Source organism: Pristis pectinata, chromosome 7 (assembly GCF_009764475.1).
Source record: "Pristis pectinata isolate sPriPec2 chromosome 7, sPriPec2.1.pri, whole genome shotgun sequence".
In the NCBI taxonomy this organism is placed as follows: domain Eukaryota; kingdom Metazoa; phylum Chordata; class Chondrichthyes; order Rhinopristiformes; family Pristidae; genus Pristis; species Pristis pectinata.
Window position 1 is genome coordinate 49,686,728 of NC_067411.1, and position 27,607 is coordinate 49,714,334.

At 41.2% G+C, this 27,607-nt stretch overlaps 2 protein-coding genes across 2 annotated transcripts in view; both read left to right on the forward strand.

Moving 5' to 3' along the window:
* The window catches only part of haus6 (HAUS augmin-like complex, subunit 6), a 54,396-nt gene extending 50,045 nt beyond the window's left edge, over positions 1–4,351 (forward strand). Inside the window, exon 17 of the mRNA XM_052019956.1 lies at positions 4,164–4,351. Coding sequence (XP_051875916.1) covers positions 4,164–4,264 — 101 coding nt within the window. The 3' untranslated portion in view covers positions 4,265–4,351. The remainder of the gene's footprint in view (positions 1–4,163) is intronic.
* An 8,518-nt stretch (positions 4,352–12,869) lies between these two features.
* Positions 12,870–27,607, forward strand: part of LOC127572584 (stabilizer of axonemal microtubules 2-like) — a 51,887-nt gene continuing 37,149 nt past the window's right edge. Inside the window, exon 1 of the mRNA XM_052020002.1 lies at positions 12,870–12,907. Coding sequence (XP_051875962.1) covers positions 12,870–12,907 — 38 coding nt within the window. The remainder of the gene's footprint in view (positions 12,908–27,607) is intronic.

Genomic DNA, 27,607 nt, shown 5'->3' on the forward strand with positions numbered 1-27,607 from the left:
CATTTCCTTAAATCTTGACTGCAGGTCTAAAGGCAAGCTACATTTATGAAATGCATTCCACCCCTCTCAGTGAGAGGAATACACATACGTACTTCAAGAATGAATCTCTACAAATGTTTCCTTTCTATTTGGTTGGGGCATTCTAGCTTGATAAGTTTGAGCATTCAAACAATCAGCTGAGCGAAACAGCTGATGCTGACTTATTTGGCAGATTGGACTGTCAGATATCATTGTATAGGGAAATAGGACAAGTTACTGTTGCTTGTACACTTCCACAATTATTTCCTGTAGATCCCAGGCATGATGCTTGAGAAGTGGCCAGATGAAATGTTTCAGTCATACAGCATGAGCAGGCCTTTTGGCCCACCGTTTCAATGCCAATCATCATATACCCATCTATATTAATCCTGTTTACTGGCACTTGGTCCATACCCTTCTATGCCCTGCTGATTCAAATGCTTGTCTGAATACTAAAATGTTGTGAGGGTACCTGCCTCCATCACCCCCTTGGAGTGTGTGTTCCAATACCCAAACACCCTCTGGGTGAGGGGAAAATTTTTTCTCAGATCCCCACTAAACCTTTTCACCCCTTGCCCTAAATGTATGCCCTCTAGTTTTAGTCACCACTGATATGGGGAAAAGTTGCCTACAATTTATCCTATTTATACCCCTCGTAATTTTGTATGCCTCTATTCTCCCATGACGTACTCCAGTCTCTGGTCAACTGAAACCCTCCACCCAGGGCATTATTCTGGTGCATTTACTCTGCATCCCCTCCCATACAATAATGTCCTTCCTATAGTTTGGCAACCAACTTGAATGGGCTGTGAATTGCATTAGTCTTACCACTTTGAAAGATTTGTGTGTATGAACCCAAAATCTCATCCCCTTTTGTATTTTTGTTTATCTCATGTCCAACTGGAGTGTTTTACATAGCTCTTCAATCCACTTTTTTTTAAAGTGGGGGATGTTGTAATAAGTCTCAAATCTGAGTAATATCCACTTCCCCTTTACTACCTGTAACTAACCAGCTTTATGCATTTCCTTTTGATAGCATGCCTTAATCCTATGACAGTAATTGCACACAGCAAATGTTAAATGGAGTATATTTTAGTTTTGTGAATATTTGAGATTTGGTCACCTTGTATTGGTGGATGAGTAAGTAGATCTCAGTTTAGCATTCATATTTTAACAGATATTTAACTTGTAGTTCAGTAAATTTGGACTAGAAGGTAGACTATTTTAAAAAAATACACATCAATTAATTGGTTTAAAAACTGAGTATATAAAATTTAGATTTTATTTGGATAACAGCAAGTGATGTAAGTGTGCTGCAGTTACAACTTGGGATAGTTGGATGAGGTCAGGAAAATCCCCAGCAACCAATGTTGAGCCAGATTCTGAGTTGCAGATATTTTGATGTATTGGAAAAGAAATTTACCTGAACAGTTTGATCCAGGAAATAGCCACATTCCTTGGATTAGACAGTAGTCTGGACTTGCGCATTGGTCAGAGACTAAAGCACTTGAGTAATGGCAAGGTATCTCTGAGCACCCAGGATGCAGTACTGCGGAAACATTAGGTTTTTGGTTCTTTTGTCAATTCCCTTCCTGTCTTCTCTGATTCTTGACCCATCTGCCAATAGATATATCTACAGTTTAGGCATTTTATTAGTTTTACTAGATTAGCCTAAGATTTTAGTCTGTCCATTTCTTGAACCTCTACATCCACTTGAAATCTACTATTCCTTGCAGTTAATCAAGCTTCTGTATTTTGTGTTGCCTGGATCTTTTGAAAATTGTGCACTGTATGCAGGTCTAAGAAAAAGCTACGGTCCTGGTACTGAACTGTGGGGAGCAGCCCTGCCACTTCAGAGGGGATAACCAGTGTTCACAACTACTCTGCCATTTCACCTAATCAACTGTCTATCCATGCTGCTACTACACCTTTTTATTCTATGGGCTTCAGTTACTCAGGCTGCTGCACAAAATGAAGGTTCATGTCGTGGCATAGTGGAGGACTGGTTAATGGTTGAAAAAGAGAATAGAAATCAATGGTTCATTTTCAGATTGATATGTAATATCTGTGCCTAGGTGATCAGCAAGTCTTTCATCTATTTATTTTCTATACAATGTAGTCCATTGGGCCTATTGAGTTCATGGAGGCCCTTCAGAACAAGCCCATCTGTCCCATTGCCCTACTGATTTCCCTGCGACGTCTCTCGCTCTCTCTCACTGCCTACCTACACCCAGGTCACTGGAGCTGTGAAACAGCAGTACTACCTGCTACATCACTGCTGCCTATATTAAATGAGTTGAATGAAGGAATGAGTAAAAATAGATCCAAGTTTGACAATATAATTGCAGACTACAAAGTGATGTATACTCAGAGCCAAAAGATAGCAGGTAGATTTCAATTTTGGTGGAATTGGGGATAGTCCATTGGTGTAAGAAGAGTAGAAAAGCAGAATATGATTTAAATAGTCCATTGGTGTAAGAAGAGTAGAAAAGCAGAATATGATTTAAATAGTATAAAACTATTAAATGTTCAGAGAAATCTGGGTGGCCCAGTACCAAAAAATGGGACCTGTGTATTTATGTCTTGTGCATTGACCTGTGCATTTTAGTATTATGCATTTAATTCAAGTGGAATATTGGTCCTGGAGACAATGTAGAGGAGGTTTACCAGATGAATTTTTGGGAAGAGAAATTTGTTCTGTGAGAAGTGGTTGTGCAAAATTTGCTTATATTCTTTAGAGGTTAGATGAGTTCATTGAATTATGTAACTGATTAAATGCTTTTGAAGTTTTCTTCTAGTCAGATATCTTTGAATGATGTTGGGCACAAGACTGAGATGAAGAGAAACTTCATGGTTGGAATTGTGAAATTCTCCATTGCAGATGCTGAATCATTAATTACATTTTGGCTTTCTTAAAAGAACACCAGAACTGCTCTTAGCACAAAATCCCCAAATTGAATGGTGTGATATTTCAGTAGGTGTATCTATAAAACTTGCAGTTCGTCCATCAACAAAGTAGTCTTGCAACTCTGTTTCAACCCCATGCCGTGGAAACTCTCCTTCATGTCTTTGCCATTTCTAAACTTTGCTTTTCCAAAACCCACCTGTCCTGCCTCCAGTGCTATTGTGCATAAAATTATGGCTCATCCAGAATCCACCTTCATTTTCCATTGATACTTCTGTTGGCTTCCAAGGGATTCATTTTTGAAGTTCTAACTTCTTGTTGAATTGACCATCCTACAGATTCCTTCTAAGTCTGTGCCCTTTGGTTCTGGGCTTCTGCCTTCTTCTAAATTCTGGCTTTTGTAAACCATTCCATTTTCTTTGTCTCACATCACCATCAAAAGCAGTTAATATATCTTAATTCATCACCCTCTCCATAATATTGGAATAGGCTCCTTTCTGCATACTGTCTTTGTGCATTTCTAATTTGAAGGGCATTGTTTCTGTACACTGTTTACCTCTCAGCTTTCCTTCCAGTCTTGAGATTCTTGTTTATTCAACTGAACCATGCCTAACTATGTACTTGAGGTGTTTTCCATGGGGGGAATTAAAATTTGAATATTAAATCCACTAAGGCTGAAAAAATAAGAATTCTAGATTTTTGACTACCTTGGAGTAAGCATACAAAGAGAATTTTGAACCAAGAATACCTTTTGATATCATTGGCAGGAACTATATATGACCAATTTTACTGCACAGACATAAATTGCAAACACTACTGTCCCTAATGCATTTTATTTTATCTGTAGCAATTGTTCCTTACAGCAGAAATGTCGAGGGTACTTCTAAAGTATCAACCTCCTAAATAAGCACGGTCGTTATTGTCTTTCCTCTGGAGAACCCATTCTAATGCACAGTGGAGTGGCTCTGTCAACATTAATCTATGACACAGCTAGACCCATAAGGAAACTTAAACTTTATGCTACAGATCACCTATAGATGATTCACTTTAATATGGTGATGCAGGTTGTGCAAGGATTAGTGACGTTATTAATTAAGTTGCAACACTGTTCATTAATTTAGTCTAACAGTGCAATTGATGTACTTGGATGCATCCAAATGGTACTTTTTAAACAAAGCCTTCTGAAAAGTAACTTTTTGTTCCTGTGTGTATTTATTTTAATTCTTGGTCTAATTTTCAGATGAAGCATCTCAAAGGGTATGTCTTGCCCAATCCGAAATCTCCTCTGTCAGCGTTGATACTCCCTTGGATAATGGAGTGGGACAATTAATAACATTTTAATAAGGACTGACTGCTCAAATCCAGGCCAGAAGACTGTTGACCTTTGTACTAAAAGTTTACAATTAAATAAAGCATTTGCAATTGAAGTAAATGTGAGTTTCTTTTGTGTTTGTATAAACTAATGTATCCTGGATGATTTATTTCCCGTTTTCTCTGTAAAATTGCAGTTCCAGTGAATCAAACCCAGTACATTGCCACTTTTCAATCTTTCATCCTCCACTGAGTGTCTGGAATGAAATTAAAATAATATAGTTCTACTGACTAGAGCTTTAAGACTATCACAATACTTTTTTAAAAAAAATTGAATAGGTTAGGCCAGTATTCTTTAAAGTTCAGAGGATGTTACTGAAACAAGGTTGAAGGGTTTTGACAGGTTTGATGCTGAGAGAATGTTTCAATATTTCTCCATGGGGAAATGTAGTGATAGGGAGCTTATTTCAGAACATGGGATCATCCATTTAAGATGGAGAGCTATTGGAATATCTTCCCTCGGTTGTGCATCCTTTGCAGTTCTCTACCCCTAAAACAAAACGCCAGTGGAGGCAGAGTCATTGAACTCATTGAAGGTGAAGATTTTAGAACTGCAGGGGAATTGAGATTTGAGGGGAACAGTGGGAAGGTAGAGTTGAGACTAAAGTCAGCTCGGTCACAATCTTACTGAATGTCAGAGCAGGTTTGTGGGGCCAGATTGCCTGCCACTTTAAGTAATCTCTGCAAATCCTACAGAAAACAAAGAACAGATATCCTGGAAAGAGTTCTTGCATGAAAAAAAATAATCAAAGAAGTATACAAGGTAGCCAAAGGTACCAGGACCATATTGCCTTTTGCTTATTAGTAGAGGACACTGTTTATGGAGCCACTGCAAACTTAAATGACACATGAATTAGGTGCCAAAGGACATTGGTGAGTTCTTAAATGAATACTTCTCATTTATATTCCCACTTGAGAAGGAGGTTGCCTTTTGAAAATTATTTTTCTTAGTGGACCCAAAGAAGGATACAGGGTATAATGAGATGTATCCCAGCTGCTATGGGAGGTAATGGAGTCCTGAATTCTTGCTGGTCTTGCAGTTGAGATCAGAAAAAGTGTATTTTTATTCAAGAAGGGAAGTGGGGATAAACCAGGAAAAGACTGAAGGGGGTCTTCGTAGATGTACAGTGGCATACAAAAGTTTGGGCACCCCTGGTTAAAATTTCTGTTACTGTGAATAGCTAAGCGAGTAAAAGATGACCTGATTTCCAAAAGGCATAAAGTTAAAGATGACACATTCCTTTAATATTTTAAGCAAGATTATTTTTTTATTTCCATCTTTTACAGTTTCAAGATAACACAAAAGGAAAAGTGCCCAAAGCAAAAGTTTGGGCACCCTGCATGGTCAGTACTTGGTAACACCCCCTTTGGCAAGTATCACAGCTTGTAAATGCTTTCTGCAGCCAGCTAAGAGTCTTTCAATTCTTGTTTGGGGGATTTTCACCCATTCTTCCTTGCCAAAGCCTTCGAGTTCTGTGAGATTCTTGGGCCATCTTGCATGCACTTCTCTTTTGAGGTCCATTCACAGATTTTCGATGATGTTTAGGTCAGGGGACTGAGGGCCATGGCAAAACCTTCAGCTTGTGCCTCTTGAGGTAGTCCATTATGGATTTTGAGGTGTGGTTAGGATCGCTATCCTGTTGTGGAAGCCATCCTCTTTTCATCTTCAGCTTTTTTACAGACGGTGTGATGTTTGCTTCCAGAATTTACTGGTATTTAATTGAATTCATTCTTCCCTCTACCAGTGAAATGTTCCCCGTGCCACTGGCTGCAACACAAGCCCCAAAGCATGATCAATCCACCCCCGTGCTTAACAGTTGGAGAGGTGTTCTTTTCATGAAGTTCTGCACCCTTTTTTCTCCAAACTTTCCTGTGTCCTCACCACAAGCTTCAGCGTCAGAAGTTTGCAAAGGAACATCTAAACAAGCCTGATGCATTTTGGAAACAAGTCCTGTGGACTGATGAAGTTAAAATAGAACTTCTTGGCCGCAATGAGCAAAGGTATGTTTGGAGAAAAAAGGGTGCAGAATTTCATGAAAAGAACACCTCTAACTGTTAAGCCTGGGGGTGGATCCATCATGCTTTGGGCTTGTGTTGCAGCCAGTAGCCCGGGGAACATTTCACTGGTAGAGGGAAAAATAAATTCACTTAAATACCGGCAAATTCTGGAAGCAAACATCACACCATCTGTTTAAAAAAAAAAGCTGAAGATGAAAAGAGGATGGCTTCTACAACAGGATAACTATCCTAAACACACCTCAACATCCACAATGGACTACCTCAAGAGGCACAAGCTGAAGGTTTTGCCATGGCCCTCAGTCCCCTGACCTAAACATTATCGAAAATCTGTGGATAGACCTCGAGCAGTGCATGCAAGGCAGCCCAAGAATCTCTCAGAACTAGAAGCCATTTGCAAGGAAGAATGGGCAAAAATCTCTCAAACAAGAATTGAAAGACTCTTATCTGGCTACAGAAAGCGTTTACAAGCTGTGATACTTGCCAAAGGGTGTGTTACTAAGTACTGACCATGCAGGGTGCCCAAACTTTTGCTTCAGGCCCTTTTCCTTTTTTGTTATTTTAAAACTGTAAAAGATGGAAATAAAAAAGTAATCTTGCTTAAAGATGGCACATTTCTTTAATATTTTAACTATGCCTTTTGGAAATCAGGTCATCTTTTACTCAGCTATTCACAATAACAGAAATATTGACCGGGGTGCCCAGACTTTTCCATGCCACTGTATATGAAACTGAGGGGCATAGGGTAGATAGTAGAAAATCTTTCCCCCACAGCAAAGGTACCTGAAACTAGAGGGCATGAGATTAGGCTAAAAAAATTGAGGGGATCTGAGGAAGTTTTTCACCCACAGCTATAGTTGGAATCCAGAATACACTGCCCAATGGGGTGATGGAGGTAGGTACTCTCACAGCACTTAAAGCATTTAGATGAGTGCTTGAACCATCAAGTGCTGGTAGATACTGTACATGGTTTTGGTCAGTATGGATTTAAACAGGCTCTCAAAGACTGAAGCTTGAATGTGTCTATGATCAATTTTTAACTGTGTGGATGTCAGAAAATTAACACACATTCAGTATATTTAATTGTTTCTTAAAACATTTTTTTAAGATGATGACTTGATAAAATGCCTGTATTGCAGTTCTTCCTCTCCTATTGAAGAAAATGTTATTAATGAATTTATGGTAGATTCTCCAGTGTATCTGCAGGGAATTTGCATATTGCCACTATATTCTATGAGTCATATTTATCATCACTGACTTGTGACACGTATGACATGAAATCTGTTTTTTGCAGCAGCAGTACAGTGCAAAGACAAAATTACTATAAATTGCAAAACAAAATAGTGCAAAAAAAATAACGAGGTAGTGTTCATGGACTGTTCAGAAATCAGATGGAAGGGAAGAAGCTGTTTCTGAATCATTGTGTGTGGATCTTCAGGCTCCTATACCACCTCCCCGATGGTAGTAACAAGAAGGCATGTCCCAGATGGTGAGGGTCCTTGGTGATGGATGCTGCCATCTTGAGGCACTGCCTCTTGAAGATGCCCTCGATGGTGGGGACGGTTATGCCTGTGATGGAACTGGCTGAGTCTTCAACCCTCTGCAGCCTCTTACAATCCCATGCATTAGAGCCTCCATACCAGGCTGTGATGCAATCAGTCAGAATGCTCTCCACTGTACACCTGTAGAAATTTGCAAGGGTCTTTGGTGACATACCAAATCTCCTCAAACTCCTAATGAAGTAGAGCTGCTGGCATGCCTTGTTTGTGATTGCATCAATGTGTTGGGCCCAGGATAGATCCTACGAGATGTTGACGCCCAAGATGTTGATGACAAGGAACTTGAAGCTGCCTGCCCTTTTCACTGCTGAGTCCTCACTGAGGACTGGTGCGTGTTCTCCCGACTTTCCTTTCCTGAAGTCCACAATCAATTCCTTGGTCTTGCTGACGTTGAGTGTGAGGTGGTGGTTGTTGTGACACTACTCAACCAGCCGATTTATCTCACTCCTGTACGCTGCCTCATCACTATCTGAGATTCAACCAACAACAGTGGTGTCATCCGCAAATTTATAGATGGCATTTGAGCTGTGCTTAGCCACGCAGTCATGAGTGTAGAAAGCAGAGCAGTGGGATAAGCATGCATCCTTGAGATGCACCTGTGTTGATTGTCAGCGAGAAGGAGATGTTATTACCAATCTGCACTGACTCTGGTCTGCCAATAAAGAATCCAATTGCAGAGGGAGGTACAGAGGCCCAGATTTTGAAGCTCAGTGATTAGAACTGAGGGAATGATGGTGTTGAATGCCAAGCAGTAATCAATAAACAGAAGTCTGAAGTATGTTTTTGGGTTGTTCAGGTGCTCCAAAGCAGTGGAGAGCCAGTGAGATTGTGTCTGATGTGGTGGTATGTGAATTGCAGCAAGGAGGAGTCTAATGTAGTAGTGCAGTTGGGGAAAACAGTGGCTAGCAGCTCTACGGTTAGGATTTCCATATGTGTGGGAAGTTATAGATGACTATGTGAATTGGGAGCAGGAGTAGGGCACTTGGCCTCTCAAGCTTGTTCTATCATTTAGTACGAAAATTGCTGATCTGACAGTAACCTCAAATCTGTGTTACTTTCAGTCCTTTCACCCCATTCTTATCAAGAATTCTTATCAAGCCTGTGCCATAAAATATTCAAAGACTCTGGTTCCACCCTACTTTGAGGAAGAGACCAAAGACACTCAATCCTCTGAGAGAGAACATTTTCACCCCATCTGTTTTAATTGGACAACTCACTTTTTTTCACTGACCTATAGTTCTAAATTCTCCCATCTTCTCCACATTCACTGTGTCAACTCATGTTATATTTAAGTTCCCTCCCAAAACTCCAGCACAGGACTGTCCAACTTTTTCTCATTAGACAACTTGCCCATTCCAAATACAAGTCTAATAAACCCTCTGCACTGCTTCCAAAATTTTGACATCCTTAAATTAGTAGACCAATACTGTGCACAGTACTTCTGATGTGGAGAGTTTAGATGACCTGCTTTTTCACTTTCCCTGCCAAAATGGACAATTTCATATTTTCCAACATTAAGCTCCATTTTCAAGATCTTTATGCAATTACTTAGCCTGACTTCTGCACAGTTTTGCCATAGCAAGGACTGTATTCAAAGGAGACTGAAATTGCAGCTTATGCCAGATGAGGAATCAGCAGTTGGAGGAAGGCCATTTTAACTCCTTGCATCAAGAGATTAGAAAAGTGAGATAGTTGAGCAGTTATTTTTCCCCACTGTGTCTCAATGGCAAACAGTTCTTGTTATAAGTAGTGGTATGGATTTTGCTGAACCCATAAAATGATGGTATTCATCGCTGATATCAAAGAAACCTGACAAATAACCATTGATCTGTGGCGTGGAGATCCTCTTTTCCAATGTTATATGCTGTCAAGCAACTCTAGAGGATCTCTGACATCCAGCAAAAGAGATGGAATGAAACAGATTGAGCACCTAATCACATTGAAGGATTCTCGCACATGCCAAGCCAGGAAGTAAAAGACACAATATTTCAAACATTTTTAAAGTGTATGAGATTAAGGTAGAAATAATAATATCAAGATTTCAAGGGTTTTTTAAGCTGATGCGGAATTTTGAAATATTTAGAGAATTACAATTCACATCTGAAATTAATTTCTTGAGCCTGGTGATGTTGCTTAGCAGTTATTGGGCTGCTGGCAATGGTGGTGGAGGTGGATATGATAGGGTCTTTTAAGAGACTTTTGGATAGGTACGTGGATCTTAGAAAAATAGAGGGCTATGGGTAAGCCTAGTAATGTCTAAGGTAGGGACATGTTCAGCACAGCTTTGTGGGCTGAAGGGCCTGAATTGTGCTGTAGGTTTTCTATGTTTCTATGTTGTTATTACTAGTGTGCCATTAAAAATGTGTTTACACCACCTCCCAATGAAAAGTTTATAAATACTTCAAGTTCTTGTCACTGATTCCTGCAGGCAGTGCTTGGAGATGATTCCATTGTGCATTCTGTACAAGAGCAGGGAATCATAGACAGTAACATCCACATTTCTGTGTTTAGCTGCTTTTCTGTACTCTAGAGATTGCTGCCAGTTTTCTGATATTTTCATCATTTTTGGTTACTGCAAATTCCTGATCCACAGAATTATCAACTATATTTTATAGAAATTGCACAGAGGTAATGCAGGGCTGAAGTTTCTGTTAAACTACACTGAAGATCAACATTCTGAATACAATTATTGTTGTATTTTTAATTTCTAACAATAGTTGACTTAAATCCATCTCCCTCCTGAGGTTTAACCCACAGCTCACTTTAAAAAGGTTCATTAACTGTTGCTCCCACCACAGTGGCTTCAGCAAAATCAGAGAAAAGATACTGTTGGTCAAATAGGCAGCCTACAATGCTCTTGGTTAATTCCAATTGGTTAGAGAACTTCGGATGTAAACTACATCATAGAAGCTTAATGGCTCCTTGAAAATCCCTGTTGACAACGAAGGTGTAGATTCGTTTCTAGGTCTTCCTCACTCCCAAGGAACTTACTAAGAAAAGAGTTTTCTTTCTCCAAGGTGAAGCCCAGAACGTGCAGTGCAATTCTTGAGCTTCCATTAAAGCTAAGAAAGACTTTATGCTGGATGACCTTTACTTCTCTTGTAGTAGCCTAAGTGCAGTATCCCTGGAGATGGATACTCCTGAGCTAAGAGTGCCATGCTTTCTATCTGGCATATTATAAGAAAACAAATTTTCTTGGCTGGTCCCTTTAAAGCCCTCACCTCTGACTTCTCTCATGTTCCAGCAATGGGTCTTGGTACCCTTATCTGATGCAGCTCTCCCAGGCTGTTTCACCAAATGTAGACTGCTCACACTCTTTGATAAACTCACCTACTTTAATAGATGTAATGAAAATTTTGGCTGGTGTTCTGAGGATCACATTTTTCACTTTCACAATCAACCTCAAGACACGCCTTTTTTTTAACCAAGTTTCTAAATTTGCTGAAATAAAATTTAAAGGAGGGATGGGGTGGTGGGGGCAGGGATAGTCAATAGTGAGGAGGATTGCAACAAATTGCAAGTGATCATGAATAAACCTGCAGGAAAAATAGCAAATAATAGGCAAATGAAGTTATAACACAAATATACTTTGGTGGGAAGTCACATTACTTGGAAGGTGCGAGTCCAGGTGAATACACTGATCACTAATGGTTGTGCCTCAGATTAGCAAGACCATAAGGTACACAAGCCAAGCACAAGGATTTATCTGCAGAGGAACAGAATTGAAAAGCAGGGAAGTTCTGTTAAACTTGCACCAAACCTTGGTTAGACCACATGTGCAGTTCTACATATAGTGGCACTGGAGAGTGCGCAGAGAAGATTCATGAGGATGGTGCCAGATATGCGAGGGTTTCCATGTAAGGAAATAAACAGACTGGGTCCCTCTCCTTTCCCTCCAAGCCCCCACCAGAAGTCTGAAGGGTCACCTCAAAGGTCTCTAAAATTATGAGATGCCTTGATAGAGTGGATGCTGAGGGAATGTTTCCACTTGTGGAGAGGGTCATAACCAGATGCTAGAAATAGAAGGCAGTCACCGAAAAATTTGATGGGGTGTTCACCTGAAATTTTACCCAAAAAGTGGAGAGAATGTGGTGCTGACTCCCACAGGGAGTGGCTGAGGTGAATGATATCGATGCATTTAAGAGGAAGACTAGACATGAGGGAGAAGGGAATGGAGGACTACACCGAGAGATTTAGATGAGGCTTGAGTGGAGCATAAATGCCACCATGGACTGGGTGAGTTGAGTGGCCTGTTTCTGTGCAGTATACATTGTGTAAACCTATGCACCCAAAGTGAAATATTGCAGGCATTGCACATGTGAAATAAAAATGGAAAATGCTGGAAATGGTCATCAAGTCAGGCAGCATCTGTGAGGAGAAACAGTACCAATACCTCATTGAATAGTCCAGATTCTTACCCAACAAAGAAGCCTCAACAGTTTAAGAGGAAACATGAGATTCTACAGATGCTGGAATCTGGAGCAACACACACAAAATGTTGGAGGAACTCAGCAGGTCAGGCAGCATCTATGGAGGGAAATAAACAGTCTGCGTTTCCGGTCAAGGCCCTTCATCAGAACAGTTTAAAAGAAGACTAATGCTTCCTTTAAAATATGCAGGAGTGCCAGGCCCATCTACATAATATTCGTGACCTATATTTGCAGAGCTCAATTTCAAAGACTGTGACTTTTTAAGGTTTTGATTGCAATATCTTCTGCTTATTTTATATTTATTTTTAACGTACAAATTGAACGTGTAGACTGCTTCTCAAAAGTTAAATTGCTACTGCACATTTTAACGATCGTTTTCTGTTTCTGCTGGTGGAACTGCTGAATTTTAATCTCGGATAAAGGATAGTGTTCACCATGTGACATGCTGAAGTAATGTGCCGTCAGGGCGAGGTATTCTCAATTACTCGGGCGGGTTCCTTAGATACCTGCACGGATTTATAACCAACACAGCGCGCACGGAGTCGGCGTTCACAGACTGCAACCCACAACATGAAGAGGAAGTGCATTTGTGAGCTCTGCACCTGTGGGTATGTAAACAGTGCAAATACCGGGGAGCAGAAATAATAAAGCAGCTGATGTTCAGTCCCAGAATATTCTCATAGGATCCGCCGCTCTCTCCCGGTAGAGCTAGAGCTAAAATTAGGATAATGATTTTGGAATTGCCTTGTATTATTGACTGAAGAATGAAAATAGCTCCAAGCCAACAATGTACACATGAACTGGAGTTCCTGCTGGCAAAATATTCTTTCAATTTGCTACTGTTACAAAAGATTGTTCGGCTGTACAACGCGCGTTAAATTTGGCCGTGTGAGTTGTTTGAACGCAACATGGAGCTCACTTTTGTTTTAATCTGTGTTGGGTTGAAGGTAAAAATCCATAATCCGTTAACTACAAACGTTGCATTGATTTGAAAATTTAAAAAGGATACTATCAGTGTCTATAAAATGTAAGTATAATCCCAAAGGTTATCGTTGAATCAATTTGGCCAATGTAAAGAAAAATATGCATTTGGCGAGCAGTAAAACTGTGATGTAAGGAAGAGACGTATAATACATAAACCGTAGCCATAGAAACGCTTGCCCGTTAACTGCTGCTGTCTTTATATATCACAAATACAGCAATGGGCGAGTAGAGCAGAGTAAATTCTCAAACGTAATGAAACTCATCAAAATAAAGCTCCAGAATATATTGTAGTTTATGGCTGCGTGAAATCGCCACGAGAATAAAGCCAACCCTCACCTGTTAGTGGCAAACCCACCCTCCATCTGACCGATTGTGCTGTTGATACCAGCGACCATAACCACCCCACTGGAAAAAGGTACTTTGATAAAATGTATGTTGTGTCAGTTTTTGAACTATCAGGATAATAGCAGTAAGTCACTGTACAGTAGGTTCACTGTGACGAGAGAGACGGTGAAATCTGATTACCGACAAATGATTACGGAATTACTTGAAAGGGAGAATCAAAGCTTAACTGACTTGTTGAAAATGTGCTTTTTGAGAAGACCGTACAGTAACACTAATGCAATGAGGATCCTTCGAAATTTATTTTTTAATCCCCTCTCGCTACCCAAGATCGGTGGATGGAAATTGGTGATGCGTTTAACGGCGCGCTTCTATATAAATGGCAACGGCACCAGTAATCAGCATCTGCCTGTTACCCTGATTTCTTTCTCCATTTGAAATACTTCCTGTCTTTGAAACTTGCTGATTTTGACGCAGCTGAAAATTTTATTTTATAGAGCACAAACGCCTCAGCTGACATCTCAGACTAGAGTTTCTCACAAATTAAAAATTTTAAAATGGATTGAGGTTTTTTATGTCAATCTTTCTGTACTTTCAAGCAGAAGATAACATGGAATTGCAGAATAATTGTTCTGAAACCATGGAATCATAAGAGGAGAAAAAAAGCTAATTAGCTCATTGTCCTTGTGCTGGCTCTTTGAGCTTTCAATGAGTCCCACTTCCTGGCTCAATTATCATATCCCTTCAAACATTTATCTGTTTCCATCTCCACTTCAGGCATTGCATTCTAGATTATAGAAATTCAATGTGTGAACTCTTTTCTTTAAGTCATCTTTGCTAATCACCTTAAATCTGTGTCCTTTGGTTATGGCCCCAGGAAGTGTTTTTCTTATTTACTTTATCAAAACCTCTATCTCCCTTTTCTCTGTTCCACGGAGAGCAACTCCAGTTACTCCAGTCTCCTCGGGTAGCCCATCCCTGGTACAAGTATAACAAATCCCTGCACCCTTTTTAGACCTTGACATCCATCATGAAGTATGGTGCTCAAAGTTGGATGGAACCAATGTTCAAAGAGGGCAGCATAACTTTCAGGATGTTGTACTCTATGCCCCTGTTCATAAAGTCAGGATTCGTTTACATTTTTAACAGCTTCTCAACTTGTCCTGACCTTCCAAAGGACCGTGATATCAAACTGTAAGCCCAATCATGCCTGTGGCACAACACTAACTGTAAAGCTGCCACCTCACAGCTCCAGTGACCTGGTTCAATCCTGAACTCCCGTGCCATCTGCACGTTGCCCCTGTAACTGCATGGATTTCTTCCAGGTGCTCTGGTTTCCTCCCACATCGCAGAGATACAGAGACATGGAGGATAATTGGCCACTGTAAATTGTCCCAGTGTTCAGTGAATGGAAGGATCTGTGGGAGAATAAACTGGAATTAGGGTAAATAGGAGCTTGATGGTCAACATGGACTCAGTGGAACGAAGGGCCTGTTACCTTACTGTATGACTCTATGACTAGTCCAGGCATTCATAAGAATATCAGAAACAGAAGGAGAGGGAGGAGGCCACTCAGCCCCTCGAGGCTGTCTGCCATTCAAAACGATCAAGGCTGATCCACTTTCTTGTCCAATGCCCTTGGATTTTTCTGACATCTAAAAGTCTACCTATCTGAGTCTTGAATGCCTCAGCATCAACTGCCCTGGTAGAGAATTCCACACATTCACAGCCCTCTGAGATAAAACAAATTCTCCTCACTTTTTTTTAGAAGGGTGACACATTATCCTGACATGCTGTTCTCCAGTTCTGGACTCCCACATCAGAGAAGCATCCGCAGAACATCTACCCTGTAAAGCATCCTGAAAATCTAGTTTAAGTTAAATTACCTCTCATCCTTCTAAACTCCAGAGGATATGGACCCAATTAGAATCCTTCCTCATAAGACAATCCCTTCACTTTAAGTATTTGCTAACATTTAGAAAGAATTATAGAGTTGTACAGCATAGAAACTAGTCCTTTGGCCAATCATGTCTATGCTGACTATCATGCCTATCCATACTAATCCCACATTAATTCTATATCCTCTATGCCTTACTCATTCAAGTACCTATCCAGCTGCCTCTTAAATGTTGTTACTGTTCCTGCCTCCACCACCTCCTCTAACAGCTCATTGCAGATACCAGCTACTCTTTGTGTGAAACATTTACCTCTCAGATTCCCTTTAAACCTCCTCTCTCTCACCTTAAACCTGTGCCCTCTAGTTTTAGACACCCCTACCATGGGAAACAGAATCTGGCTATCTACTGTATGCCTCCCATAATTTTATACACCTCTATCATGTCATCTCTCAGCCTCCTTCCGTCCAGGGAAAACAGACCCAGCTTAGCCAATCTCTCTTTATAACTCAAGCCCTCCAATCCAGGAAACATTCTGGTAAATCTCCTCTGCACTCTGCGGCACGACTAGATCCTTCCTATGGTGTGGCAATCAGAACTGCACACAGTAATCCAAGCGTGGTCTAACTGGTGTTTTGTAAAATTGCAAAATGTCTCAACTGTTATATTCTATGCCTTGACCTATAAAGGTCATATGCTTTCTTCAACGCCTTATCCCCCTGTGTTGCCACTTTCAGGGAACTGTGGACTAGAAACCCTTAGGTCTTCTGGTTATCAACATTCCTTAGCACCCTACCATTTACTGTATATGTCCAACTGCAGTTTGACTTCCCAAAATGCATCTGCACTTGTCGGGATTAAATTCCATCTGCCAAAACTCTGCCCCACTTTCCATCCAATCTATATCCTGCTGCGGCCTTCGAACAACCTTCCTTGCTTTCCACAACAGAATCAACTTTTCTGTCATCAGCAAATTTACTGGCCATACTTAATTTTACATCCAGCTTGTTAATATATATCACAAACAAGGATCCCAGCACCGATCCCTGTGGTACACCACTATTCACAGACTTCCAATCAGGAAAACAAGCTTCCAACGCCATCCTCTGCTTTCTTTCACCAAGCCAATTTTGGATTCAGTTAGCCAGCTGACCAGCCTACTATGCAAGTCCATATAGAGAATGTCATAATCAATCAACAGTCATCTTAGTTACCTCCTTAAAAACCTCAATCAGTCCTGATTAGTTCCTGCCTTTACAAATGTACATATATCCTAACCCTTAGAATTTTCTGCAATAATTTCCCTACCACTGACTTACGATTCATCAGCCTGGCTTATTCCTGCTACCCTTCTTAAATAGAGGAACAACATTAGCTATCATCCAGTCTTCTGGTACTTCAGCTGTCTAATGAAGATGCAAAAATCTCTGTCAGGGCCCAGCTATCTACCCCCCTTGCTTCCCCTGACATCATGGGATAGACCTCATCCGGTCCTGGGGATTTATCAACCCTAATGCATTGCATGACATCTAATACCACCTCCTTAATACTGACATGCTCCAAACCATCAATTCCCCCTCTCTGAACTCACGATCTTCGATGTCCTTCTCCTTGGTGAATACAGATGAGAAGTACCTTAACCACATCCCCTGGCTTCACACATAAATTACCCCTTTGGTCCTTAAGAGATTCCACTTTTTCCCTGGCTATCCTCTTGCTTCTGATATGTTTATAGGTCTTAGGATTCTCTTTAATTTTACTTGCCAAGGATATTTCATGGCCCTTCTTTGCCCTCCTAATTTCTTTCTTAAGTTCTCTCCTATACCCTCCATATTTCTCTAAAGACTCACAATTCCAATTGCCTATACCTGTCACATGCTTCCTTTTTTTGCCTGATCAAACCTTCAATGCTGTTTGTCATCCAGGTTTCCCTCATCATACCATCTTTGCCTTTCATTTTACAGGAACATGTTGGCCCTGAACTCCTACTGATTCTCTTTTAAAAGACTCCCACTTGTCAGATTTCATTTTACCCATAAGCATCTGCTCCCAGTCTGCTTTTGCCAGCTTCTCTTTTACACAACTGAAAAAAGCCTTCCCCCAATTTAGGACCAGAACTTGAGGACAAACTTTATCCCTTTCCATAACTACCTTGAAACTCACAGAATTATGGTCACTGTTTCCAAAAAATGTTCCCTAACTGACACTTCCACCCAGCTTCATTTCCTGAGATAAGGTTGAGTACTGCCCTGTTTCTAGTAGGACTCTACATATTGTCTCAAAAATCTCTCTTAGATGCACCAAACAAAGTCAAGCCCCATTTAAGCCCTTTGCACTAAAACAATCCCAGTCAATAATGGGAAAGTTGTAAAACCCTACCACTATAACCCTATTGCTCTTATACCTTTCTGTGATTTGTATACATATCTTTTCCTCTAATTCCTGCTGACTGTTGGGAGGACAATGCTAGAATCATTGATGGAGCTCTTTGAAAGACCCTGACTCATTATTTTAAGAGATTAACTGATGCCAATACAATTCTAGGTTGAAAAGTAAGCTGTGAGGATGATGCAAGGAGATTGAAAAGGGATATAAACAAGGTAAATGGGCAAGAAGGTTGAAAATAAAATATAATGTGGGGAAATGAGAGGTTAATCATGTTAGTTGAAATAATAGAGAAGCAGAATATATTTTAAATGATGAACAATTAAATATTGGGATTCAGGAAGATTTGGTTAAATATTGGTGTTCACAAAGTCCTCACACATGTGTCGCAAAGTTAATATGCAAGTACAACAAGCAGTTTAGAAAGACAAATTGCATGTTGGTCTTTGTTACAAAGAGATTGGAGTGTAAAGAATGTGTTGCTATAGTTGTCAGGATTTGCTTAGCCACGCCTGAAATGCTGTCCAGTTATGGCCACCTTATTTCAGTATTTACTTGCCTTGGAGACAGTGCAACAAAGATCTACCATATTAATTGCTGAGGTGAGTGGGCTGTACTATGAGGAGAGGTTGCAAGGAATGTTCCCCAACATTTAGAAGAATGAGGGATCACACCAATAAAATATATAAAATTCTGAATTGGCCATAGTAAGTGCTGAGTAGTTGTTTCTCTAAGCTGGAGAGTCTAGAAGTGGAGAGCATCATATCAGGATAATGGCTTGATCATTAGGACTGAGATGAATTTCTGCGCTCTGTAAGTTGTAAGTCTACCTTAGAGTGCTGTGGATGTTCAGATGTTTGCATATACAGGACAAACCATGTGCAAGTTCCCATCAAGTCCAGGTCAACTCAAATTCCCTTCCACACATGCAAGGCTATTTAGGGATGAGACATATGCTGAACTTGCCAGCAACACTCATGTCTTGTAAACTAATAATAAAAATATCTTTAAGCCTGAAGTTGCTAAAACATCGGAATTGGGGGGAATAAAAGGACATGGGAATTGGGCAGGAAGTAGAGATGACGTAGAAGATCAGTCATGATTTTGTTGAGTGATGATGCGGGCAGTAGAGGTCATGTCACCTACTTTGATCTCTGATGGGATTTTATTTTTGTTTATGTAGAAAATATACCTGACGGCCTCTACCACAATCGGCAAAATAATATGAATCCACTTATTCCTTTGTTCTGGATAATGTTTTTGAGAAGGAATATTAGCTAGATTTCTTGGACCATTCCCTGTTCTTCAAATATATTGGCCAGGATCTTAACTATCTTGTAAACAAATTGAAAGGACAACTGGGGATAGTGACTAAATTCAGGACTTGTCAACACAAAGTTAAATCAACATATCAAACCTAAGATATCTGCTTTATGTAACAACTCTGTGCTCCTAGAGAAGCAATCAATAAAAAATTGACAATTGGAGCAGAAAAAGATTAAGGGGAAAATAGAGGTTAGTGGTAGGGTCCAAGCAACAGTAAATGTAATCTCAAAATATATAACCTGTAGTAGTTTAAACATTGACATTTATTGACAGTATTTAATGGTTTGTACTTGAAGGGGTTTTAAAAGTCTAAAATGATGAAAAGTTATTTAAAACGCGCAAGACTTTAAGTGACTCTTGCATGAATTAACAGTACCACAGTTTAGCTTTTGAAAGATGGATTCTTCTTCCTGAGAAATAGGCAGAAGTTTTAGACTACCTGTAATAGGAAGTTGGTCTAATTATTATGCCTGAAATAGGGAGATATGACAACTGTAAATACAATAGTTCAACAGACATTTTGGCAATTTTCACCTTTGAATCTACGTTATTTTTTAAAGGGATAGAACATAAGCTAAATTTTCCAGCTCTTGGAGATTTGATATAATTTACCTTTGAGGAAATAAATGGAAACCAAATTGACAAAAGAAAGATATAAATGATATGCAGAATATTTTCAGAGGTGAAGTGGATTGTCTGCTTGCTCTTTGCTTTTTTATGCCAATGTATATGCCAGACAGGTCACAAGACACCCAGGTACTTAACAAGCAGGCTGTTGGATTGCAAATAGATAACACATCTTGGATAGGTACAAAATGGAAATTATCAGATACTCTTGTGTCACTTAGTTAAGGAGAAATAAATTGCTTGGGATTTATATTACCCAATTGCTATATATTGATCTCCACTGCAAGTCTGTGTGTAGATAACAAAGTGATGAGATGATCTAACTCAGCAGTTATTCAGTTTAGCAATCTCTTTGACAACACACTTTTGTGGCTCACTTGTGAGTTGCAGAATTGCAAGTGTACAAGAATGAGGGAATGTTGTCCGGGAATATGCCATATGATCAAAGTCATGTGTTAGAAACATAAGAAACGTAAGGAGCAAGTGTGCAAGTAGCCCAGATGGCCACTTAAACTTGCTCTGCCATTCAATAAGATCATAGGCCATCTGGTCTTGGCCTCAACATCACGTTCCCACTTTCTCCTCGACTTTCTTGTTGTTCAACTGTCTGTCAGTCTTGGCCTTGAACGTGTTCAATGACTCTCCCTTCACAGCTCTCTGGGTTAGAGAATTCCAAAGATTCACAAACCCTCTCAGAGAGGAAATTCCTTCTCAATCCCATCCTAACTGGCAGACCCTTTATTTTTAAACTATTGCCCCTGATTCTAATTTCCCAATTGGGAGGAAACATGCTTTCAAGATCCACCTTGTCAATCCCCCACTCAGAATCTTATATGTTTCAATAAGATCAGCTTTTGCTTTTTTAAATTCAAGGCCAATCTGCACAATCTTTCTTTATACATCAGCCCCTGGTGAAACTTCTCTGCATTGTCTTAAATGCAAGTACGTCACTCTTTTAATATGGAGATCAAAACTATGCACTGAACTCCAGGTGTCTCACCAGCACCCTGGAAAGTTGCATTAAAACTTTCCTTCTTTTATGCACCACTCTTCTTTGGCAGTCCTTTAGGATCAACAATAACTTGCTTCCACTCTATTTTTCTGAGTGACTAATCAAGCCAATGTGGGAACCACAGATTCTTCCATAGATGGGGCAGGAGGTGGCTGACAGGGCACACGGGTGGATAGCTTGTGAGGTGGTGTGCTCCTTCCGCTGCTATGCACTCCCGACCTGAGGCAGGGTCTTGACCTGAAACGATTACTATCCCATTCCCTCCACAGATGCTGCCTGACCTGCTGAGTTCCTCCAGCAGTTAGTTTTTTGCTCTAGATTACAGTATCTTCAGTCTCTTGTGTCTATGTGTGCACCTGAAGCTTGGATTCAAGGTTCTCAATATCATCCTGAATGCTCCTTCTCCACTTTGAGTGGGGATGTTGCATTTCTTCAAGAAGTCTTTGAGCACTTCCTTGAATCTTTTCCTCTGTCTACCCGGTCATCACAGCTCACAATAAAGTGTATTTTGGGAGTCTGGTGTAGAGCATGTGTGTGACATGGTCTGCCTGACATAGCTGAGTGTAACTAAAACCTTGGTACTGAGGCTGTTGATGTGGGAGGGGACACTAACATTGGTTCACTTGCTTCCATGTAATCACACACTATTGTGATTGGTCATCCTGTAATCACACACTGCTGTTGTTGTTCATCCTGTAATCACACACTGCTAGAGTCAGTCATCCTGTAATCACACACTGCTGGAGTCAGTCATCCTGTAATCACACAAGCTGTGGTTGTTCATCCTGTAAACACACACTGCTGTCGTTGGCCATCCTGTAATCACACACAGCTGTCATTGTTCATGCTGTAATCACACACTGCTGGAGTCAGTCATCCTGTAATCACACAAGCTGTGGTTGTTCATCCTGTAATGACACACTGCTGTGGTCGGTCATCCTGTAATCACACACTGCTGGAGTCAGTCATCTTGTAGTCACACAAGCTGTGGTTGTTCATCCTGTAATCACACACTGCTGTCGTTGGCCATCCTGTAATCACACACAGCTGTCATTGTTCATCCTGTAATCACACACTGCTGGAGTCAGTCATCCTGTAATCACACGCTGCTGTGGTTGTTCCTGCTGTAAAAACACACACAGCTGTCGTTGTTCATCCTGTAATCACACACTGCTTCGGTTGTTCATCCTGTAATCACACACTGCTGGAGTCAGTCATCCTGTAATCACACACTACCGGAGTCGGTCATCCTGTAATCACAATCACACACTGCTGGAGTCAGTCATCCTGTAATCACACACTGCTGTGGTTGTTCCTCCTGTAATCACACACTACTGTCGTTGTTCATCCTGCAATCACACACTGCTATGGTTGGTCATCCTGTAATCATACACTGGTGGAGTCAGTCACCCTGTAATCGCATATTGCTATAGTTAGTGATGCTATCATCACACTCTGCTGCCAAATTCAGCTTATCAGAATTACACCTCCCATCTTCACAACACTTGCCTTTGAAAAAACTCCTGATTTCCAAAATGTTATATGGTTTAAAATCAGATGTTAAGTGGTATAAGCTCTCAAGATCATTTAGAAATAAGAACAAAATGTGATTGAATTGTCATGAATTTCTGGTCCAATTATTCCTCTACACTTCTTTAAACTCACTGGGTTCATTGGTCCAGCAGGTTGGCTGGTGTGATAAGTATTTCTATTATTTTGGGCAGGCTCCAGCAGTGACGTTACTCAGCGTGATATTACTGAATCTATTTTCAGGCATTGCATCTTTACTGACTGTACAGACAATGATAATCCTCTTAGAATCAGTGCGGTGTCAGGCTGCTTTGGATAGTAGACTGCTTTTTTGCTACAGTGACATTGTATGGGGCGTATTGGATCTATGATGGTGCTAAAGATGTAAGTGTGGGTGTGTATCAGACAAAAAAGTCAAATCTATTACTTAAAGCTTTGAAAAAAAACACAAATCCTGTTACAACTTATGTTACTCTTGAGTAATAATCCTTCTTTATTTTAGGTAGGCCTTCATGATTGAGGGTGACTTACACTCCGGATCAGTGGGCACTGCAGTGACAGATGAGGCCAATGTGAGAACTGCAGACTCTCAGATGGGAAAGGAGGGGGCTGGTGCAGCGGGTAGTTGTGATTTGCTCTTTCTATCACTTAGGGCTTCCATGTGCTCCTGTTGCATGGGATCATGGTTGTCAATACTAACCTAATGCTCCTTCTCTACCTTTCCCAGGAGTCAGTGGTTAGATGCTGCATGTCCTCAAGTAGGCTTTGAATGCATTCTTGAAATTTTGCCTCTGTTCATCTAATAATTCTCATGACAGAGCTAGGAATAGAGTATCTGTTTCATAAGTTTGGCGTCAGATGTGTGAATAAAGTGGCCTGACCTAACTGACTGAGTGTAACTGAGGCCTCAATGCTATCATGTTGGCCCGGGTAAGTTATTCAGACATAGCACTTGGTTAATGCATTTAATGCCCATCCCTAATTGTTCTTGAGAAAGTGGTGGGGAACTGCTTCTTGAACTACTTCAGTCCATGTAATGAAAGTGCAGGATTGAGGAACTATGTGTTCTACTCTTGCTCTTAATTCATATGTTCTTCAAGCATTTTCCACAGGGCTGTTAAAGTTGTAGAATTTTGACCCAGTGGGGATAACGGAACAGAGGTACATGCCCAAGTCAGGAAGGGTGTGACTTGGAGGAAGTGATATCCTCATGTAGCTGCTGCAGTTGTCTTTCTTGGCAGCCGACAGAAGCATCGGTACATTGTTACTGTGCACCTCATAAGTGGTAAACCATGGAGCCAGTGTCATTCTTTAAAAAATTTGACACCAAATATATAAGAGATATACTAGTCTTTCACAGCCATATTGAGTCTTAGGAAATGTGTGATCAAAGTGAAAGTGGAAAAGTTTCTCCAGATCTGAATGGCAAAGGAGTCATCAGTTACCTACCTTGCCTTTTTCTACACTGTCAATGGCAAGGTCCTATTTTTACCTTTCGGAGAGTCTTGCAAAGGCTCAGTCAATGAAGTTGAGTATGATGGTGACTTTGACAACTACCGATGAGCACAGCCACCCAAATATGGCTGGCAACAAAGCTTGTTGAAACTAGCTGTAAATGTTTGCGATCATCTAACATGACACCAAGTCACCTCAGATAATGCTGTTCCGACACATCACAGAAGTTTAACCTCTGCCTGTAGTAACCCTGTGCTGGTATGATCTGTGAGCTGCAAACCTTGTGGAGCTACAGATATCTGAGCAGCAAATTGTTACAGGTTATGTTGCAGGTGGTGGTAGTCATCTTAGTCTTCAAAGCAATGCAGTGCAATTGGCATCTATACTGTTCAGACATCATCTGAAGCCACAGAGAGTGGGTAACATGAAGATATGTAAAGTAACTTTCAATTCTGGTACAAAAGCAAATTCTTTCGTGCAAATGGATGAAAAAGCAGCTGCAATTACTTGGTACGTTGCCTTATTCCCGCTTCTACCTGCCTTCCCCTTGCTTCCATTGGCAAGGTCCAGGAATCATAAGATTTTCTTGGATCCCTTGAAACCTAGATCAATATCATGATGATTGAGCATACTGGAATTGAGAGCCCACCTCTCCCAAGTGGTTTGCTGTTGTGGTAGAACATGCTGCACTTGGCAGGTTGGAGTTAGTTTCCTGATGCCAGATTTACATTTGCAATCACAGCTAAGTCCACATGGTCTTTCAGATTCAAATTCCCCTCACAGTAGCTGTATGGTCTCTCCATCCCTCTGGTCCTACATTACCTCATTCAATCCTCCAGCCTTACTTAGAGTGCCAACGTTTTTCTTTGTGTTCATAGACAAATTTTGCAATAAATTTCAACTACTTCTCTTGGTGGCGTTCACTGACAGAGTCACAGAAATATTTAACTAACCCTGACTTCGGAAGGTTTGCTAGGGTTAGTATGGCGGACAGTGGTTGATGACAGTAGAGGGCTTCAATCCAATAATGTAGAATATGGGCACATGACAGCGGGAAGATTTTGGGGTTGATGGAGGTGTGGTTGGAATCTGCTGCAGAACCAGCCAACTAGAACAGAGTATTTTGATTGGAAATATTGACCAGTGTTGAGCATCGCCACCCGTGAAACTGACAGCAACTTTGAGATTTCTAGGGAAACCTGATCAACCGTGGAATTCCGTGAGTTGTCATTGACTTGCTGCATCGCATCTTTGCAGTCTGAGTTTCAGTGTGGAACTCAAAGTGGATGCAAGGCAGCAGGAACTCTGCCTCGTGGTCCAATGTTCATGGTGAATGTCTCCAAGAGACTCACACCAGATCTGAGAAGGCACAAGGAATTGAAAATGCAGATGCTTGACATCTGAAATAAAACCAGAAAATGCTGGAAACAGTCAACAGGTCACACAGCATTTGTGGAGAGACAAACAAAGCTAAAGTTTTAGGTCGATGACCCTTCATCAAGTATAAGCAATACTTACCCAAAGATTTTAATGGCTGTTAATTTTTAAAAAAGACGCCTGTGTTTATTAATTAAAAAGACATTTAATTTTTTTTGAAGTTGTTTTTAATCTGAGTTAATCAAATACTTAGATATATTAAAAACTTATGAGAATGTTTTAAAAATGTTTTTGTTTGTCTCTCTAAAATCCTGAATATTGTGAGACTGAAGTGGAGGCATTTTCGGCTAAACCTGGGCTGCGATTTCTCTGCCTATCTGATTTTTTTCCTGGGTTAATGGGCAAAGCTAATCCTGGCCAACCCACATGATGCCATTGTTACGTTGGTGAGGCCATCAAAAAATCTCCCAGCATTTTGTCCAGGTTCCTGCTGGGAGGATCAGTGAAGGTAAGTGCATAAACTTTCCTGAGATCACTCAGTATCCACTGGAGTACCATTGAGGTTGGGACTTCATGCTATTAGTTTTTGGTACAGGTGCCATCCTGCTGTCCTCATTTTATGGTAATGGCTTTAACTATAGCCATCTTATAATAATGTTTGGAGTCTCAGTAATGCAAATATTCACCCAACGAATTGGGAAATAATCCATCCATATATATCTGAAACTTTCAAAGATACTTCTTGAGTGCTGAACAGAATACTGAGGTAATTTCAAAATCATTTCACCAAAGAAATTATTAAGAAGCACATTGCTGTAACAGGTGGATGAGTTTAAGCCCAACAAACGTTTATTTCTTAGTGATCTAGTAAACACCCTTAATTGTACTGCTATTAATGAATTTGTGGATTTTGTGAAGAATGCTCCGATATGAATAGCAGACAGAATTGTTCACATTATTTCAGTCCTGAGGTGTCACTTTAGCTGTGCTTAAACTGCACACATGCAGAATTCACTCCCAAAAATGAGAAAAAAAGACTGGAGGTGTGAGAATCCAATGCTTCAAAGTATTTACACTGAGGTACGGTAGGTCTTAACAAGTGCGCAGGACTCATGAGAAAATCCTCAAGCACTTTGTGATCCAGGTTTGACTTCACACTGCATTAACAGTATGTAATAGTAAAAGACTGTATTGTGGTGACTCACCATCTGAGCAGGCGAACTGGTTCGACGTTTGGGGCACACGTCGTCGGAGTGGCGAGGCCCAAGATGGTGCTGGGCCTTCGTCTTCCCCGAGCGACGGGGGAGAACCCACGCGCGTGAAAAGACTCTAATGACGTAGCGCGTACGTCATTTCCTCTCTTGGAAGGCGGGAACCGTTTCACTTAAAAGGCCTGCTCATGGTGGGAAATAAATCAGTCTTGTCCTACAACTCATAGACTCGTGTCTTTATTTTCGCATCATGGTAGCAGCCGCTACATTCGTGACCCCGACGGTCCAAACGGATTTTGGACCCTCACAATGAGCAGCAGCAGCTAACGCAGTGGCACTCAAGCTGCCCACCTTTTGGATGCTTTGGCCCCACGTGTGGTTCAACCAGGCCAAAGCCCAGTTCCAACTTCGCCAGATCACCTCCGACTCCACACGGTACTACCACGTGGTCAGCTCCCTGGACCAGGAGACAGCTGCCCAGGTCGGAGACTTCATCCAGTCTCCTCCGGAGGAAGGCAAGTACCGGGCTTTCAAGGACCTTCTCATTCAGACATTCGGCCTGTCCTGTCGTGAGCGCGCTGCCTGCCTGCTTCATCTCGACGGCCTGGAGGACAGATCTCCATCGGCCCTGATGAACGAGATGCTGGCTTTGGCTGAGGGGCACAAGCCCTGCCTGATGTTCGAGCAGGCTTTCCTCGAACAGCTGCCCGACGACATTCACCTGCTGTTGGCTGACGCCGATTTCAGCAACCCATGTGAGGTAGCCACCCAGCAGATGTCCTGTGGAAGGCCAAACGCGAGAGCAGTTCGTCGGCCAAATCGCCAGACCGCGTGCCCAACGCCTACCTAAACCAGCAGCCGAGCGACCACACCCCAGAAACACAGACGATGACACTGACGACCAGCTGTGTTTCTACCATCAGAGGTGGGGCGTGGAGGCCCGTCGATGCCACCCACCCTGCAAGTTTCAGGGAAACGCCAGGGCCGGCCACCGCTGATGGCTACGGCGGCTGGCCACCAACACAGCCTCCTATTCGTTTGGGACAAGCAGTCTGGGCATTGTTTCCTCGTCGATACTGAAGCAGAGGTCAGTGTACTACCCCCAACCGGCTGCGATGCTCGTAGCAGGCAACAGGGACCCACTCTCAAAGCCGCAAATGGCAC